At 41.3% G+C, this 19,029-nt stretch overlaps 1 protein-coding gene across 1 annotated transcript in view; it reads right to left on the reverse strand.

Annotated features, from left to right (window-relative positions):
• LOC122555330 (bromodomain and WD repeat-containing protein 1) overlaps positions 1-19,029 on the reverse strand; it is a 216,212-nt gene that overhangs the window by 152,454 nt on the left and 44,729 nt on the right. Inside the window, exon 14 of the mRNA XM_043701209.2 lies at positions 12,760-12,913. Coding sequence (XP_043557144.2) covers positions 12,760-12,913 — 154 coding nt within the window. The remainder of the gene's footprint in view (positions 1-12,759; positions 12,914-19,029) is intronic.

Below are 19,029 nucleotides of genomic sequence, written 5' to 3' on the forward strand. Positions count from 1 at the left end.
CTACCCTGGGGAAAAGACCTTTGCTATTCGCTTTATCTATACCCCTCATGATTTTATCGACATCTCAGCTTCTCCGGCTCCAGAGAAAAAAGCCCCAGCCTATTCTGCCTCTTCCTATAGCTCACAACCTGCAGTCCTGACAGCATCCTTGTAAATCTTTTCTGAACCCTTTCAAGTTTAATAACATCTTTCCTCTAGCAGGGAGATCAGAATTGAATGCAGTATTTCAAAAGTGGCGTCACCAGTGTCCCGTACAGCCACAACATGATGTCCCAACTCCTGTACTCAATGCACTGACCAATGAAGACAACCATGTCAAATGCCTTCTTCACTATCCTGTCTACCTGTGACTCCACTTTCACTGCACCCTTAGGTCTCGATTTGACAACACTCCCCAGGACCTTAGCATTAACTGTAAAAGTCCTGCCTTGGTTTGCCACACCAAAATACAATATCTCACATTTATCTACATTAAACTCCACCTACCACTCCTTGGCCCATCTGATCAAGGTCTCGTTATATTCTGAAGTAGCCTCCTTCACTGTCCACTATACCACCAAATTTTGGTGTCATCTGCAACATACCAACTATACCTCCTATATTCACATCCAAATCATGTATATCAATGACAAATTGATCCAACACCAATCCTTGCAGTACAGCCCTGTTAATAGGCCTCCAATCCGAAAAACAACCTTCCACCACTACCACCCTCTGTCTCCTACCTTCAAGCCAATTTTGTATTCATTTGGCTAGATCTCCCTGTATCCATTTGATAAGCTTGCTAACCTGTCTTTCATTCAGAATCTTGTCCAATGCCATGTTGAAGTCCATATTGACAATGTCTACCACTCTGCCTTCATCAATCTTCTTGACTTTGAGAAGCCACAAGTCAATGTAAATGCCAAATACAATTGCCATTTTCAAAACAACTCAATTGGATTCTTCAGCACGGTGACATGCAAAAGCTGGGCCTGCAGGCTGAAGCTTCAGAAGAATTTTGTGGTGACTTGGCCCCCTGAAATACAGTAAACAGGTCCACTAGCACATGGACATAGCCTGACAACCATGAACCAAATTTGTAATTCAGGACAAGCACTATTTTTTGGGTACCTCAGAAGTTGACAAGGTGCCACATAAAAGTTTATATACAATGTAGGATCACACAAGGCTGCAGTAAAATATTATTTTGGATAGAGGATTGAATAACAAGGTGGAATGTCTTTCTCTTGTTGGCAAGCTGTAACCAGGCGTGCCACAGGGTTCAGCCTTCAGGCCACAACTATTTACAATCTGTATTAATAACACTGGATAATGATATTGGACGCATGGATAGTGCTTGTGGTGCAGAGGTAGTGTCCTTACCTCTGAGCCAAGAGGTCTATATTCAAGACCCACCTACTCCAGGGGTGTGCAATATTGATTAGAAAATACCTAAAAAGTAGAGGAGCCAGATTTACAGATGGTACTAAAATAGCTGATAACTAAGTTGCAATGAATAAATAAGAAATTTACAAATATATATGGATAGGTTAGACAATAGACAATAGGTGCAGGAGTAGGCCATTCTGCCCTTCAAGCCTGTACGACCATTCAATATGATCATGGCTGAGTATCAGTATCCTGTTCCTGCCTTATCACCATAACCCTTGATTCCACAATCCTTGAGAGCTCTATCCAACTCTTTCTTAAATGAATCCAGAGACTGGGCCTCCACTGCCCTCTGGGGCAGAGCATTCCACACAGCCACCACTCTCTGGGCGAAGAAGTTTCTCCTCATCTCTGTCCTAAATGGTCTACACCATATTTTTAAGCTGTGTCCTCTGGTTCGGCACTCATCCATCAGCGGAAACACGTTTCCTGCCTCCAGAGTGTCCAATCTTAGATGTCTCAATCAGATCCCCTCTCAGTCTTCTAAACTCAAGGGTATACAAGCCCAGTCGCTCCAGTCTTTCAGTGTAAGGTAATCCTGCCATTCCAGGAATTGACCTCGTGAACCTACGCTGCACTCCCTCAATAGCCAGAATGTCTTTCCTCAAATTTGGAGACCAGAACTGCACACAGTACTCCAGGTGTGGTCTCACCAGGGCCCTGTACAGCTGCAGAAGCACCTCTTTGCTTCTATACTCAATCCCTCTTGGTATGACAGCCAGCATGCTATTAGCCTTCTTCACTACCTGCTGTACCTGCATGCTTACCTTCATTGACTGGTGTACAAGAACACCCAGATCTCTCTGTACTGCACCTTTACCTAAATTGATTCCATTTAGGTAGTAATCTGCCTTCCTGTTCTTGCCACCAAAGCGGATAAGCATACATTTATCCACATTAAACTGCATCTGACCACTCACCTAACTTGTCCAGGTCACCCTGTAATCTCCTAACATCATCACATTTCACCATGCCACCCAGCTTAGTATCATCAGCAAATTTGCTAATGTTTGTAAAAAGCTGCTGTCCCAGTACTGATCCCTGCGGTACCCCACTGGTCACTGCCTGCCATTCTGAAATTGAGCCGTTTATCACTACCCTTTGTTTCCTATCAACCAACTAACTTTCAATCCAAGTTAGTACTTGGCCCCCAATACCATGCGCCCTAATTTTGCTCACTAACCTCCTATGTGGGACTTTATCGAAAGCTTTCTGCAAAACAAACAGTCAAACATATACACAAGTCTCTCCCAGTCAGTCTAGAGTCAGAGTCAGCACGGAAACATCTTTGCCTCGAGAGCTTTTAACTTGGGTGGATGTGAACAACAAGCCATGGCCCTCCAGCCTCAAACATCAAGGATAAAGAAAAACCAGATTTCTTAAGTTTTACTGCTACAAGATGGATAGAGCCAAATCCTTGTTTCAGAATAACTATGCTGGAGAGACATCTAAGATCAAGGTATTTGCAGCAGTGAAACCTGATCCTCACCAAAAGTAACTCTGAACAATTTGCTCAATACACAACACTCACTATAATAAAGTTCACTCCCTGAAGGCCAGGGTTAAAAGAGAAACATTGAAGCTTCGTCATTCAAAACAGAAATATCATCCTAGAATTGTCAGCCATACTTTGGGCCCAGATTAAAATAGAGAATACCTTAACTCAATTTACATGACACATTCTGACATTACCCCCAATGTGTAAAATCGAAGTGGAGCATACTTTGAGGCGGCACTTACAATACCACGCTTTTAACATCTGGCAAGCAAGAGCAGTAAAATGCTGACTGGTTTAAGGCTAATATTAATGTGATGAAAACTCATTAAGGCCAAGCAATTGCTTCTCAAATTACAAGTGATCCAAGTGTGAATAATATATGCCTTATGCAGAGTCAACTCCAAGCACAAAAGTGTGTCCAACAGACTGATGGGTGATGCACCAATGACTACTAGCTACAACATTTGCCAGAATATTCACGTGCCCTTTGATACAGGGCTCATACTAAGGACATGTAAAAAGGGTCGAAAAAGGCAACAGTCCAAAGTGAACAGATCTATGAAAACAAAAGGTCACCACAAACTACAATAAACAGTTGGACAGATGGGTGAATCACTACTGCAAATTGTAATCCATGTAGATTATCACAGAATGGAAGAATTTCTAGATATTCTCGAAAGCCTGCCTGTCACAGTTGAGCTGGATATCAAACCTACAGCTAAGGAGCTTAGCAAATATTGATTTGATTGTTGCAGGCATAGCTCCACGTGGTGATCACGTAGAAGTTGAGTAAATCGAAGGATTGCAGCAGGCTCATCTCAAGTAGCCAGAAATCTAATTGCATCACTACCATAAAGATGTTTACCTAGATTCTGCATTTAAAAGCATTGGCCTTTGGAAATTGCAGAGCTTCAGTAGTTATCAAATCGCTTATCTGAAATAATTTATATACAATGATCAGAGTTAACCTCAAATGTTGTGCAGAACCATCAATGCAATGGGATATTGTGGCTTAAGCATTTCCAGATAAGATTTGTTTATTGGATTGTTACATTTATTCACTTATTCTATGCAGTAGTCAGTCAAGACATAACTGCAATTTCATTAAGTGGTCAAAATGCCACTGCATCACAGTGGCTGATGAATTCTTTGAGTTGACATAGTCAGGGGACCTGTATACATTGTTATTGAATCATAGAGATGTACAGCATGGAAACACACCTGTTTCCATGCCGACCAGATATCCCAAACTAATCTAGTCCCACCTGCCAGCACCCAGCCCATATCCCTCCAAACTCTTCCTATTCATATACCCATCCAGATGCCTCTTAAATGTTGCAATTTTATGCAAAGAGGGTGTTCTTAGAAGAGCTTCAATATCAAGCATAATTGATCCCTGCTCTGAAGCATCATCTATTCCAGCATCTTTTAACAGCAATGCATTGCTTGATTTCGTCACAACACTATTTACTTCTTTTTCTTTCCAGGCATAACAATCGCCACCTGATGTAAAATATCACCATCCTCTATAAATCAAGGTAACTGTTAAAACAGTTGCTCGATTGCTTGCAACTGTGTCTCCATTGTGACAGCAGTCAGTACCAAACTTCTTGCAAAGTCAGTCCCTTAAATAAATTCAGATTTTGGTCAAAGTGATGTATAAAATCAATACTTGTTGCACTAAACATCAGATTTTTGTCTGAGTGAGTGGGCAAGGGGGTCGGTTAGCTCAGTGGCTGCTTGGCTAGTTTGTGATGCAGTAACAGTACCAACTGAGATTACTGAACTTTTCAAATTCTCACCCCACCTGAAATGTAGTGACCCTCTAGTTAAGTCACTGCCAGTCATCTCTGTCTGAGACCAGCCCCAGAGTGTGGTAGTACTTTAGTGACTTCACTTTCATCTAACATAAGGAAACTCGATTGGCACAAGTCATCCAGAAATTGTTTCTATAACGACCTAATTAATGCACTCTACAAATGTAAATTCTTGCTGTGCCAGTTAAGTATGTGGTGCGCACTTTGCCACATAATCATGAAAGTTTTGCACAAAAATGCAGCAATGCATCAATCTTTACTCCAAGTATGATATAAATTAGAACTGCTAGTATATCAGAACTGGTCTTTTTGCTGAGAAGATGAATCATGCAATCACCTGATAGTTCAGTAAGCATTTGTAAAATTCCAAGCTGTTGTGGTAAACTAATAAAGTAATATGCATGTCACTTTATATAGCCCACTTCCAATCTTACCATGTCTTTTCCAGTGCTGAACTCACTTCTAACATTTCACAAAATAGTGCATAAGACATCAACTTTACAGCGAGTGAAAATCTCACTGATTTGTACTTTCTGTTTGTGTGTTGAAGATGGTGTGTGGTTTCAATGATCTCAGCAAAGTCATTTATATTTGAAGATTTCTTTAAGGAGTCTGAAGAGTTTCTTGCTTCCTTTTGGGCATAATTTAAACTTCTGATCAAGAAAACAAAGTTGAAAATCATGAAAGAAAAATTTAACTTACTACTTTGCATTTTGTCCTTCTGGAAAGGCTGCCTCCTAGACCTCACATGCCTGATCACTACAAATTATAAAAGCTCCACTCCTTGTACTTTCAATTTTTGGTCTGGCCTCTTCCTCTGCCTTGAGCCAGCCTTAGCTCGGTTTAGAACATAGAACATTACAGCACAGTACAGGCCCTTTGGCCCTCGATGTTGCGCCGACCTGTCATACCAATCTGAAGCCCATCTAACCTACACTATTCCACGTACATCCATATGCTTGCCCAATGACGACTTAAATGTACTTAAAGTTGGCAAATCTACTACCGTTGCAGGCAAAGCATTCCATACCCTTACTACTCTAAGTAAAGAAACTACCTCTGACATCTGTCCTATATCTATCACCCCTCAATTTAAAGTTGTGTCCTCTCGTGCTCGCCGTCACCATACTTGGAAAAAGGCTCTCCCTGTCCACCCTATCTAACCCTCTGATTATCTTATATGTCTCTATTAAGTCACTTCTCAACCTTCTTCTCTCTAACAAAAATAGCCTAGCTCAGTTGGCTGGATGGTTGCTTTACAGAGCAATGTAATTTCAACATGGGTTCATTTCCTATTACCTGTCAAGGTTACCATAAAGGACTCTCCTTCTCAAGCTCTCCCCTCATCTGAAGTATGGCGACCCTCAGGTTAAGTCACCATTGGCCGTTTCTCCCTGAGAGCGCAGCCCTATGGTCTGATAAGACTATGGTGGCTCAACAATATGAATATGGACAAACAAGAAGTGAAGATGACAGATGCTAACATTGACAACTGGGAAACAGTCACCAATGGCTGTGACCTCTGGAGGTAGATTGCTTAGAGAGGCGTTAAAAAAGGGGACCACAAAAAAAAGCTTCGCTGACTGAGAAAGAGGCTCAGAAAGAGAGATAGTGAATTGTGCACCTTCTCCACCCAATATCTTCCTCTACAGCAAATAAAACAGACTTAGCCATTCCAGAGTTAATCACTCCTGAGCCAAATTACACAATGACAGGCATCTAGTTGACCACTACAGCAGAAACTATCATTTTGCGATACGTATGGCTACCAACGTAGCGCAGAAAAGAAATGCATAATTTAAGACATGATCTAACCAGCTGTGAGCATGGTCTTGCCCCAGGAGACAGTGGTCAGCAGTGAAGCGATGAGTTAGGGTCTCTTCACCTATTTGGATGCTGCCTGACCTGCTGTGCTTTTCCTGCACCACACTTTTTGACTCTCTTCAACTACAGCCTGCAAACTGGGTAAGCATGTACCTATTGTCTCCCATCACCATAATCTTGCTCATCTCTTCCTCATTTTGAATGCCTAGGAACTCCAATCTGTCTAAGCAGTTGTAGAATAGTAAAAGGACTAGGAGGTGAAAGAGAAAAACACTGAAGAATTCTCATCACATACAATTTCAGCCAGCAGATCATATACTGACACCACACACACTTTAGAGGAAAATATTTAAGCAGGATCTGCAAAGTGTTAACTCGCAGCTTGCAGCCAGGGCAAAATGAAGGGTAGTATAGTGTCAGCTGGATGGAGGGCAAGATCACTGAGCATTCTGTTACAGTGAATTCAGATGAACACTTAATATGGCAGGCCACAGAAACAGAATGATGGGTCTGTGCAATCAAATACAGACCTGCCATAAAACCTGGGTCTAAAACAAGAAACATGAAGGATTTACACACCAACGTTTCACAGCGCTTTGAAGAGAGACTGACTGCTACATTTTTCAGCTTTGAAATTGTGCTCAAATTCATTAACCCTGTCAGAATATATCTGATGGCTGACACCTCATCTTCCATTGCAAAATGAGAAGAAGGCACCAGATACCCATGCTGTAATGCAAGTAGAAACATAAGTTATACAAGATCAACTTACAGCCATGCAAGCTTAGACTGCAAAAAAAAAGCAGCACTCATTCTCATGTCACTGCCACATACCACTTCTTGACACAAGTCATGAGCTGGGTGGAATATTCTGCAAGCTCAGCACCTTCCACTTGCCTGCAACTCATGCGACCAAGATGTGTAAAAGCTGAGCTTTCTAGGGCCAATTCTGATTGAGGTTGTCCATCAAAGCCAACTGGAGCCTCCCGTGAGTAAGGGAGATGAGGACAAATGTCTTCACCCAAGTGTGGTGAGCCTGTGGGATTTTTTTCCACAAAAAGCAATTGAGGCCAAAACATTTATGGATAGCAAAATACGCTGGCCAACACAACACCTACATCCAGTGAAATAACAAAGTATGATACACAAGGTCCCCCTCCCCAGCACTATTCTTGTTAAGACCATCTCACTCGTTTCAAATGTCTTGGAAATATCGGTCTGTTGATGGAAGAGATCACTGACAAATATATCAAGCAGCACTTGCTCCGCAATAACCTGCTCATACATGCTCAGTTTGGATTTCACCAGGGCCACTCAGCTCCTGACCTCAATACACCAAAGAAAAGAAATTAGATGAGAATGATAGCCCTGGACATCAAGGCAGCATTAACTGAGAGAATCAATTATATCTAATAAAGTCAATGGAAAGTAGAAGGGAGGCCCTTCACAGTTTGGAGTCCTACATAGCCCAAAGGAAGATAGTTGTGGTTGTTAAAGATCAATCAATTCAGTCCCAGGACATCACTGCAGGAGTGTCCTACGTCCAATGACCTTCAGGTGCATCAATGACCATCCTCCATCAGAAGGTTAGAAGTGGAGACATCCATTGATCACAATCACTATTTGTTACTCCTTAGACAATGAAGCAGTCCATGTTCATATCCATCTCGACTAAGAGAAAATTGAGGCTTAGGTTGATAAGTGGCACCAAACTGCCAAACAATGACCATCTCCAACAAGAATCTAACAAATCCCCTCAATATTCAGCAGCATTAGCATCATTAAGTTCTATCAAAATCCTGGGATTACCATTGACTAGAAACCGGTATATAAACACTGTGGTTTCAACAGCAGCTCAGAGATGAGGAATCCTGCAGCAAGTAACTCACTTCCCCTCTGTCTAATGCCAGTCCATCAACTACAAGGCACAAGTCACGAGGGTGACAGCATACTTTTCTATTCCCTGGAAAGCAGTTCCAAAAACACCATCAAGAGCACAACAGCCCACTTGACTGACATTTGCTGCAACTGTAGGGGCATTTGTAAGACCGCATTGTGCACAGTTTTTGGTCTCCTTTTAAGAGGATGGATATTCTAGCTATTGAGGAGTGCGAAGAAGGTACACCAGACTGATTCCTGGGATTGCAGGACTCAGGTCTACATTTAATGGAGTTAAGGAGGAGGGATCTCAGAAACCTATAAAATTCTAACAAGATTTTTTGATATGGCAGATGCAGCAAAGATGGTCTCAATGACAGGGGTGTCTAAATCCAAGAATTACAATCCAAGGATAGGCCTTTCAGGACTGAAATTATATTTCTTTACCCAGAGAGGGATGAGCTTACGGAATTCTCTGCCACAGGAAACTACTGAGACCAAAACATTGAAGACTTTCAGTAAAGAAGAAGAACATAGCTCCCATGGAGAAAGAGATCAAAGGAAATAATGAGAAAGCAGGAACTAAGTATTGAATTGGATGATCTGCCATGATGATATTAAATGGCAAGGCAGGTTTACAGGGCACTGAATGTTCTGCTCCTATTCCCATATTCTATGTTTCTAGAACACCCAATCCATCAACTTAAAAATGGACCCTAACATTGGTACACAGTGGCAGCAGTTTGTACAGTCTATAAAAGGCATTGCAGCAACTCATCAAGGTTCCTTTGACAGCATCTTTCAAATGAATAACTTTGACTACTCAGAGGGACAAGGGCAACAAATTCATGGGATCACCCCTTCCCGCAAGTTCCCGTCCAAGCCACACACGATCGTGACTTGGTCCTATATTTAGGGTGTAGGTTTGCTCACTGAGCTGTAGGTTTGATATCCAGACGTTTCATTACCTGGCTAGGTAACATCATCAGTGGCGACCTCCAAGTGAAGCGAAGCGGTTGTCTCCTGCTTTCTATTTATATCTTTCTCCTGGATGGGGTTCCTGGGGTTTGTGGTGATGTCATTTCCTGTTCATTTTCTGAGGGGTTGATAGATGGCATCTAGATCTTTGTGTTTGTTTATGGCGTTGTGGTTGGAGTGCCAGGCCTCTAGGAATTCTCTGGCATGTCTTTACTTAGCCTGTCCCAGGATAGATGTGTTGTCCCAGTCAAAATGGTGGTTTTTTTCATCCGTGTGTCGGGCTACGAGGGAGAGAGGCTCGTGTCTTGTTGTGGCTAACTGGTGTTCATGTATCCTGGTGGCTAACTTTCTTCCTGTTTGGCCTACATAGTGTTTGTGGCAGTCCTTGCATGGAATTTTGTAGATGACATTGGTTTTGTCCATGGGTTGTATTGGGTCTTTTAAGTTTGTTAGTTTTTGTTTGTTGCTGTTCCTTCTTTGCTGTGGGTCAAAATCCTAGAACTCCTTTTCTAACAGCAATTCAGATGTACCTACACTCCACAACTGTACCAGGTTCCAAAGACAGCTGTCACATTCTCAAAGGCAATAAGGGATAGACAGTAACTGCTAGCCTTGCCAGCAATGCCCATATCCCATTAACAAATAAGAAAATAGATCAAGATATCATGACTCCTGCCAGGATACCAGGCACTAACCTGCATGACAGGCTGTGTATGGTTGCATACCCCAGCTGGATGTTGAGGGACTGGAATCCCTTTCAGTAGCAGTACATCTCAGAGTTGACAAGCAGTGCACAGAAAGTGACCTATGTGCAGTAAATGGAACCTGCACATTTTTGTGAAGCCATATGCTCGTTCCCTTGCTTCTCTCTGGCAATGGAGAATTAAATATATTCAAGTCAGAAAACACAGGGGCTCAATTATGCAACAGTGGATCAGAAATGGGAAAGATGTTGCTTATATCATGTCTTCCAGCCTGGAAGGAGCCCAACGTTTTCATGTTCATAACCACATTCAACTTCACAGCCATCAAAAAGTTGTTTTCTCCCTGTTCTGTAGTTGTGACTGAAACAGTTGACAAATTTCATGAAGGATGCCCTTACTCATGCGATGGCAGAATACAATTTATTAAGGAGAGGAATCATTCCATGGTTTGGTTTCCTGCCAAGATCTCTCTCTCTCTAGCAGCTTGAGATGTGCTGTTTCACCCCTCTCTTTTCTCCACGCCATATTGTAGTCCAAGGGAATTGGATACTGCTACAACTGTGCCGAGAACCGGAGAACTGAAATCAGGGCAAAGTCCTTCAGCATTTTTGTGGACTTCAGCAACTTTAAAAGAACTTGAGAAATCAAACACCTCTGCAATTGTAGCAAGAGCTAATGAAAATAAATCAGTTACTAAGTTGAAAAAGTGGTTCTTCAAATAACACTGGTGGGATGGTCTTTCATGTTAGGATATGCTTATTGGGTTCAAGTAGTGTCAAGTTTGCATTATACACTGTTGAGTATATAATTTGCCAATTCTTATGTATTTCCTGTAGACTCTTCCTGCAAGCCCGCCAATCACTTACCAAAATGATACCATAGATCACTTACCATAGATGCCAATTTTGAAGTCAAAACAGCTCGCAATTTTTGAAGTCTAGATGACAAGCAGCCAAACTTGTAACCAATCTGCCTTGTTGATAAATATTGGCTTGGTGTTGAGAAAACTCCCCGATCTTACTGGTACAGTGTCATCTAAGCGTTTATCTTCTCCTGAGTTAGCAGACGGAGCTTGCGCTTAATATTTCAAATGACAGACAGCGGCTTTGATCGTGCCTATGAAATGTTAGTTTCAATAGCTTAACAGTTTGAGGGAAATTTACGCCCTCAACCTAATGCTCACAGATAAATGCTATCAAGTAAGCCATTGCCAATATCTACTATTCAGTTGAAATGTTACATTAAACCCTGACTATGAAAAAAGTTACTTTCTGCAACTATCAGGGTGGTCACATGAGAGAAATGCTTGAAAGTAAAAATTAACCCAGTCAAATCTGTATGGTTAATTAGATTAACCTTAAAACTTCTAATAATCAATTGAAGAACAAGCAAAAAGCTTCACTTTTTCAGGCTAATTTATTTTATGCTTCTCCCAACATCAAAATGAAAGCTTCATCAAGAAGGAAATATATTTTGAAGAGACAGAAAAAGAACTGTTACTAAAGAAACAGGTTAGATTAGAAATAAAGCAAAACCAAAAATTAAAAGCTTGAGGGAGAAAATGTGCAAGAAGAGATGGATAGAGAGACAGCAGTAACAGTATTTCATTATCCTTTGCTCATGAGTACACGATCATTAAAGCACACAAGTAACCTATCACAAGTGATGCAAGTCAAGATATTTACATTATTCATTGTGACAATATTTTAGGCTTTTCAAATAAGGTAATTTCAGGCACACATGTATAGGCTTGATAATAGTTTTTGTTCTGTGGTTTTTGAACACAGGTTGTGTTTCAGTTTCTCTTCAGGTTTACAAATCGTGATTCCAAGGACGACGTCAATTAATTTGAACTGGCCATATGGAAATTATCAAATCCCATTGCTCTTGCAGTGAGACAGCAGGCCATCAGATTCCAATTATCCAACAGCAGAGCTAAGACTGCAACCTCAACATGTTCATATCTACTCTAAGTTGTATAAGACCTCATGTTCTTGATCTTATACCATACTGAAAAGATAAAATTTAAACAAACAACCTAATAAAATGAAATAAAAACAAAGTATGGATAAACTCAGCATGTCATTTCTGTGGAGGGAGACATCGAGTTTATATTTTGATTCTCTTATGGCTCTTTCATTCAGATGTATTATATTTCTGTTAAATTGCTAACATGGTTTTTCTCTCTCCGCAGACCTGATCAGTTTCTCCAGTGTGCTGTTTTTATTTCACATCTTCAGCATCTGCTTTAGTTTATCTTAGGAACACAAGCCAACAAACGGGCTTCTTTAGTTTTGAAGCTTCACAAAAGCATGGCAGCATTTATTCATTCCACTTTGGGTCAGTGATAGTAACTTCATATCTTAAATGATGCCCTTGTCAGTTGTTGAAGAGTGTGGTACTGGAAAAGCACAGCATCCGAGGAGGAGAATCGACGTTTCAGGCATAAGCCCTTCGTAAGGTCCACAGGCCTCAATCCTGATGAAGGGCTTATGCCTGAAACGTCGATTCTCCTGCTCTTCAGATACTGCCTGACCTGCTGTGCTTTTCCAGCAGCACACTCTTCGACTCTGATCTCCAGCATCTGCAGTCCTCACTTTCTCCTTGTCAGTTGTTGGATACCACTTACCATTAAGATGTGCAGCAACTGTCCAGTATATGAATTCCACACCTTTAGTGTATGGTTATTCACTGCAGTGATAACATTGTCATCATGACGATCCCATGCAACCATTGTCACTTTAAGTTTTGTGACCTTATCATCCCCTGGACAGGAGCTGATTCTAAAGAACAGACAACAAGCAGTTGCACATTGAGAAAGGCAAAAATGAAACATTTTGGGGGAAAAAGGTAACACACAATGACCAAAAATCAAAGAAAAATGACAAATCTGGAAATTAGATGAAAACAAAATTCAGAAAATAACAGTCACTCTCTTATCACAAGATAATCAACCTTTTATGTTTTTGCCATTTGCTAAAGATCTGTATGAAAACCATATCTTCAAGATCTTCTACAGACCAGACGAAGCCCCCTCAAAAATGTTAAGATAGTCGAGATCCTAACCTTTTCTTATTTTAAAGCAAGAGTAAGGTGTTGTGGTCCAGATGCAATTTGATTGGTCAAGCTACTTGATTTTAAGCAAAACACTTTTTACACTACAATTAAATTACAGATAAAATAAAAAGAAAATTGGTTGAATTGCAATTCTATTAAAATGTCTAACAAAATAATATATTAACTATTAAAAATTAACTGTTCTAATATTATAACATCCTGTAAACACATACTTAGCAAAGACAAATTCAGTAAAATAGGTTGTCACCCATATAATTATAGCAGCAGGAAGTGAATGCCAGCTTTTAGCTGAGAGAGAGCGAGAGAGAGCGCGAGAGAGCGCGCGAGAGACACACACAGAGAGAGAGAGAGAGACACACACACAGAGAGAGAGAGAGAGAGAGAGAGAGAGAGAGAGAGAGAGAGAGAGAGAGAGAGAGAGAGAAGAAAGAGAGAGAGGGAGGGAGAGAGAGAGAAAAATAACAGCTTCCAGCTTCAAAGCCCCAGCAACTGCAGAAAGTTAAACTAAAAATCCTGGTTCTGTGGGAACTTGGCTCCACCCATTCAGGCTGCTTCTATTATTCCAACTTTTTTTTTTAAAAAGCCCAAAGGCCTCATAAGCTGTTTATTTTAATGGCTTTAAGCAGATTGCTCTGGCACCTCTGTCTCAAACTTTCTTCAAAACAAAAACTAGGACAAAATATACCTCAAAGCCACAGTATCATCACATGACATACCGTAAAACAAATCAGCCAACATACAAAGGTGGTTTCATTTTTTAAAGACCTTTAGCCGGAAGCTATTAGTACACCACAATGCACATACATTACATTGCATGCTAGGAGTCAAACATGGAAAACTACAGTCCATTTTTTCCTGCCACCAAACGTCTCATTGTCCTTTGAAGCCACAACAACGCATCAGCAATTATGTTCTCTTGTCCTGCCACGAGTATCATTTTCAAACTGAATGGCGGCAATAATAAGCTCCATCTAAAGAGTTTTGAATTTTATCCTTAAATTTTCCGAAAAACTTTCAAGTGTTACGATCAGTATTTACACAACTGTCTCAGACACATTGCTGGCAATATAAATGTTGAAACGTTATAACACCAGCATTAAACTCAAAGTCTCCTTCTCAATTGTGGGAATATTTCTGTTGATGATTATTCAATTTTCTGGAAAAATATCCAATAGGTCTATCTTCTCCTTGTCTTCTTGCAAGAGTACAGCACCGACACCCATATCACTCAAATTGATAGTCACCTGAAGAAGGGCTCATGCCCGAAACGTCGATTCTCCGGCTCCTTGGATGCTGCCTGACCTTCTGCGCTTTTCCAGCAACACATTTTCAAGTCACCTTGAATGGCTTTGCATAATTAGGTAAAAACAACGACTGCAAATGCTGGAAACCAGATTCTGGATCAGTGGTGCTGGAAGAGCACAGCAATTCAGGCAGCATCCAACGAACAGCGAAATCGACGTTTCGGGCAAAAGCCCTTCATCAGGAATAAAGGCAGAGAGCCTGAAGCGTGGAGAGATAAGCTAGAGGAGGGTGGGGGTGGGGAGAAAGTAGCATAGAGTATAATGGGTGAGTGGGAGAGGAGATGAAGGTGATAGGTCAGGGAGGAGAGGGTGGAGTGGATAGGTGGAAAAGGAGCTAGGCAGGTCGGACAAATCCAGACAAGTCAAGGGGACAGTGCAGAGTTGGAAGTTTGAAACTAGGATGAGGTGGGGGAAGGGGAAATGAGGAAGCTGTTGAAGTCCACATTGATGCCCTGGGGTTGAAGTGTTCCAAGGCGGAAGATGAGGCGTTCTTCCTCCAGGCGTCTGGTGGTGAGGGAGCGGCGGTGAAGGAGGCCCAGGAACTCCATGTCCTCGGCAGAGTGGGAGGGGGAGTTGAAATGTTGGGCCACATGGAGGTTTGGTTGATTGGTGAGGGTGTCTCAGAGATGTTCCCTAAAGCGCTCTGCTAGGAGGCGCCCAGTCTCCCCAATGTAGTGGAGACCGCATCGGGAGCAACGGATACAATAAATGATATTGGTGGATGTGCAGGTAAAACTTTGATGGATGTGGAAGGCTCCTTTAGGGCCTTGGATGGAGGTGAGGGAGGAGGTGTGGGCACAGGTTTTACAGTTCCTGCGGTGGCAGGGGAAAGTGCCAGGATGGGAGGGTGGGTCGTAGGGGGGCGTGGACCTGACCAGGTAGTCACGGAGGGAACGGTCTTTGCGGAAGGCGGAAAGGGGTTGGGAGGGAAATATATCCCTGGTGGTGGGGTCTGTTTGGAGGTGGCGGAAATGTCGGCGGATGATTTGGTTTATGCGGAGGTTTGTAGGGTGGAAGGTGAGCACCAGGGGCGTTCTGTCCTTGTTACGGTTGGAGCGGTGGGGTCTGAGGGCGGAGGTGCGGGATGTGGATGAGATGCGTTGGAGGGCATCTTTAACCACGTGGGGAGGGAAAGTGCAGTCTCTAAAGAAGGTGGCCATCTGGTGTGTTCTATGGTGGAACTGGTCCTCCTGGGAGCAGATACGGCGGAGGCGGAAGAATTGGGAATACGGGATGGCATAGGTATTGCGCTCACTGGGGCAGTGATTAACACAGCTTGCAGGCTATCAAATCCCTTCTGACACCCCTCGGTCCACTGAAAATTTTCTGTACTTCAACAAGTCAGTGAAGCAACCACTGCGGTATGAACTTCTGATAAAAACCACTCCAGAATCATTGTACTTCCCTCTTCATTGATCCAATGTGAAACTCCCCAATAATCCTTGTTTTCACATCCCATGTGGCCATTTATCCAAGTCCATGACATGGCCCAGGAATGTGACTTGGGCTTTTGTGAATTCACTCTTAGCCAGGTTGATCACCAATGCCAGCACCCGAAGTCGATCGAACAATTCTTGTAGATTCTCCAATGTTCCTTCCATTTGTGACTAAAAATCACCAGATCGTTATGTACACAAGACAATTGGGTAATCCCGAAATGACTTTGTTAGTTCGTGCTGGAAATGTGGCTGGTACATTTTTCATATTTTAAAGTGGCATGACTTTAAACTGCTACAGTCCATTCGATGTCATCAAAGACAAAATTTCCTTCACTCTTTTGGACAAAGGTACCTGCCAGTATCCTCTGACTAAGTCCAATTTTGAAATACAAGTTGCTTGTCCCACCTTTTCAAAACAAATATTGAATAGGATACAAATCAGATTTTCTAATGGCATTGACTTTGCGATAGTCCACACATAATTGTTGGGTACTATCTGATTTTGGCACCATTACTATGGGTGAGCTCCAGTCACTGCAACTCACTTCAATTAAGTTGTCTTTGAGTATACAATCAATCTCTTTTTGAACTTGTACCAACTTTAGGGGCTCAGGTTACCTAACTGGAACACCATTTCCTATATCTACTTATGCATAATCAGAATAGTACTTCCTAGCGTATTCCCATATATCTCTACATGTGATTCTAATAACTCTTTCAAGTCATCTCTATGTTCCTCTGGAATGTAACTCAATCACTTATTCCAATTTTTATCAAGTTCCTCATTGACGAAATCAATGTGAGGAATGTCCAATTCAGAATCTAAACTTGGTTCTTCACTCTGTGTTATAACCATTCTTATGCAGTCCAGGCCAAAAAAATGTTTTTGTATTTTGGCCTAATAGCAATTCACATGCAACACCACCTTTCCATAACCATCACTCAGATTCATCTTCGGTTTTAATACAACTGCTTCAGCTTTGTACCTTTGTTGTAACTCAGCAAATTTCTCTCAATTAAAAATATCCACTTTGCCCTTCACCCGTTCTCATCTTTCCTCAACCATTCAATCAAACATGGTCTCTGATAATTCCACTTCCAACTTTGTTATATTTATTCTTTGACTTCTCCTCGTTTCCACCTGTGGCTTTGTGAACTTTGTTACCACAGAGTCAGGAAAAATCCCAGGATGTTCATCTTTTAACACCACAGTTGCTTAATTTTCCACTGGCTTTTCAACCACAATGGGCTTCACTCCCACCTGTGATCCAGCTGTATCATTATCAAGGATAAACCATCACTTCACTTTTCAGCGGACTGCCCAACCTCACTTTACATGTTCTTCTCACCATGAATTCCATATGATTTTTTTTCTGGCAATACACCTTCTGAATTACATATCCTCTCATCTCTCACCATTAAATGTTGACTTGCTCCCAGGATCTTTTTTACTTCTCTTTTCCATATCATGGGTTTCTTTTTTACCCTGTGGTAAACTGTCTTCAATGAGCTCTCCTTTTCCCTTCTCACCCAAGAACTTCTCTTTTCCCCAATTTTTATCCCTTACATTGACATTAAAGTGACATTGGAAGCAAAACTTTGATTTATGAACCAACTCAAATATCTGCGATTTCCATTGCTAATCTTCCGGTCTTAACTCTCTTCTCTTCCACAAGTTCTTACAACATCAGGAAGTGAATTTTTGAACTCCTTCAAAATAATCATCTCTAAGTATATATGTTTGATATACTTTCTATGCCCTTATCCACCAATCAAAATTACTTTGTTTGATCCTTCAAACTCAATGTATTTTTGACCAGATTTCCTCCTTCGATTCCAAAAATGTTATCTGTAGGCTACTGGTAATAGTTCATATGCACTTAAGATGGTTTTTTTTGACACCTCATCATACTCCCCAGCTACCTCCTCTGATAGCGAATACCTTCCTATCTCTACCTACCGATTTTGTTTGGATCAACAATACCCACATGGTCACCAGCCACTTTCTCAAAAGAGATGAAAAAGGCTTCTACATCCTTCTCAAACTTTGTCAACACTTGGACATTTTTAAAGAGATCCACACCAGACCTTTGGCTACATTGGCATTGCTCTCCAACACTGTCCTCATCACTACTTCTACCTTTCACCGCTACCTCTGCCATTTTAAGTCAACTTTGAGCTCTCAATTCCAACCTCCAAAGATCAAAATTTTTCTTTTTCCCCCTCTCCTCTGCCAGGGCTATTCCCTCCTCTGCTCTGCCAGGGCTATTCTCTTTTTCCTCTGCTAGTGCTATTCTCTCTCCCTGCTTTTCTTCTACTTTCAATCCTAATTCAAACTGCTTCATTTCCTTTTGATGTTTAAGCTGTTTCATTTGCAATCGAATTTTAGCCATCTCCAATAATTCTGTTGGCCTTTCCTGCAATCATAAAGGGTGCGCTATTGCTGCAATTACCTCTCCTTTTTGCATGGACAAAGGAAACCAATTGCCAATTCCAAAAAGCTTTGCCTTGCTCATTTTCTGTAAAACTTCTGAAGAGACTTCTTCCACCCCAGGAAACACTTATTGAAAGAGCCATTACTACAGAATGCACACAATATTTAAACCAACCAAATGCAACACCTGAAACAAACACCAAAACACACCACTCAGTGCCTTAGAGTCCAATAATCCTAAACGCAACCTGGAAGTGGAGATTTTGATCCTGAAAAGAGCTTCTAATTTGTTCTTAACCTGACCAAACCTCTTCAAAACATATTTTAAAGATATCTCATTAATAAGAAAAGGTTAGCCTAGATAGTAAGTGTAAGGTGTTGCATTCCAGATGCAATTCAATTGCTTAAACTAGTCTTTAAGAAAAACTTTTTTTTTAACACTATAATTAAAATACAGAAAAATAAAAAGAATTGGCTTAAATGTAACTCTATTGAAATACCTAAGGAAATAAATTAGCAACTGCTACCTATTAACTGTTCAATACAGTAACGTCCCATAAACACACCCTTGATAAAAGCCAATTCAGAAAAACAGATGGTCTCACATGCAATTCTAGCAGCAGGAAGAGAACTCCAACCTATAG

Source organism: Chiloscyllium plagiosum, unplaced genomic scaffold (assembly GCF_037043375.1).
Source record: "Chiloscyllium plagiosum isolate Xiang-an unplaced genomic scaffold, Cpla_swu_hap1 HiC_scaffold_12, whole genome shotgun sequence".
NCBI classification, from domain to species: domain Eukaryota; kingdom Metazoa; phylum Chordata; class Chondrichthyes; order Orectolobiformes; family Hemiscylliidae; genus Chiloscyllium; species Chiloscyllium plagiosum.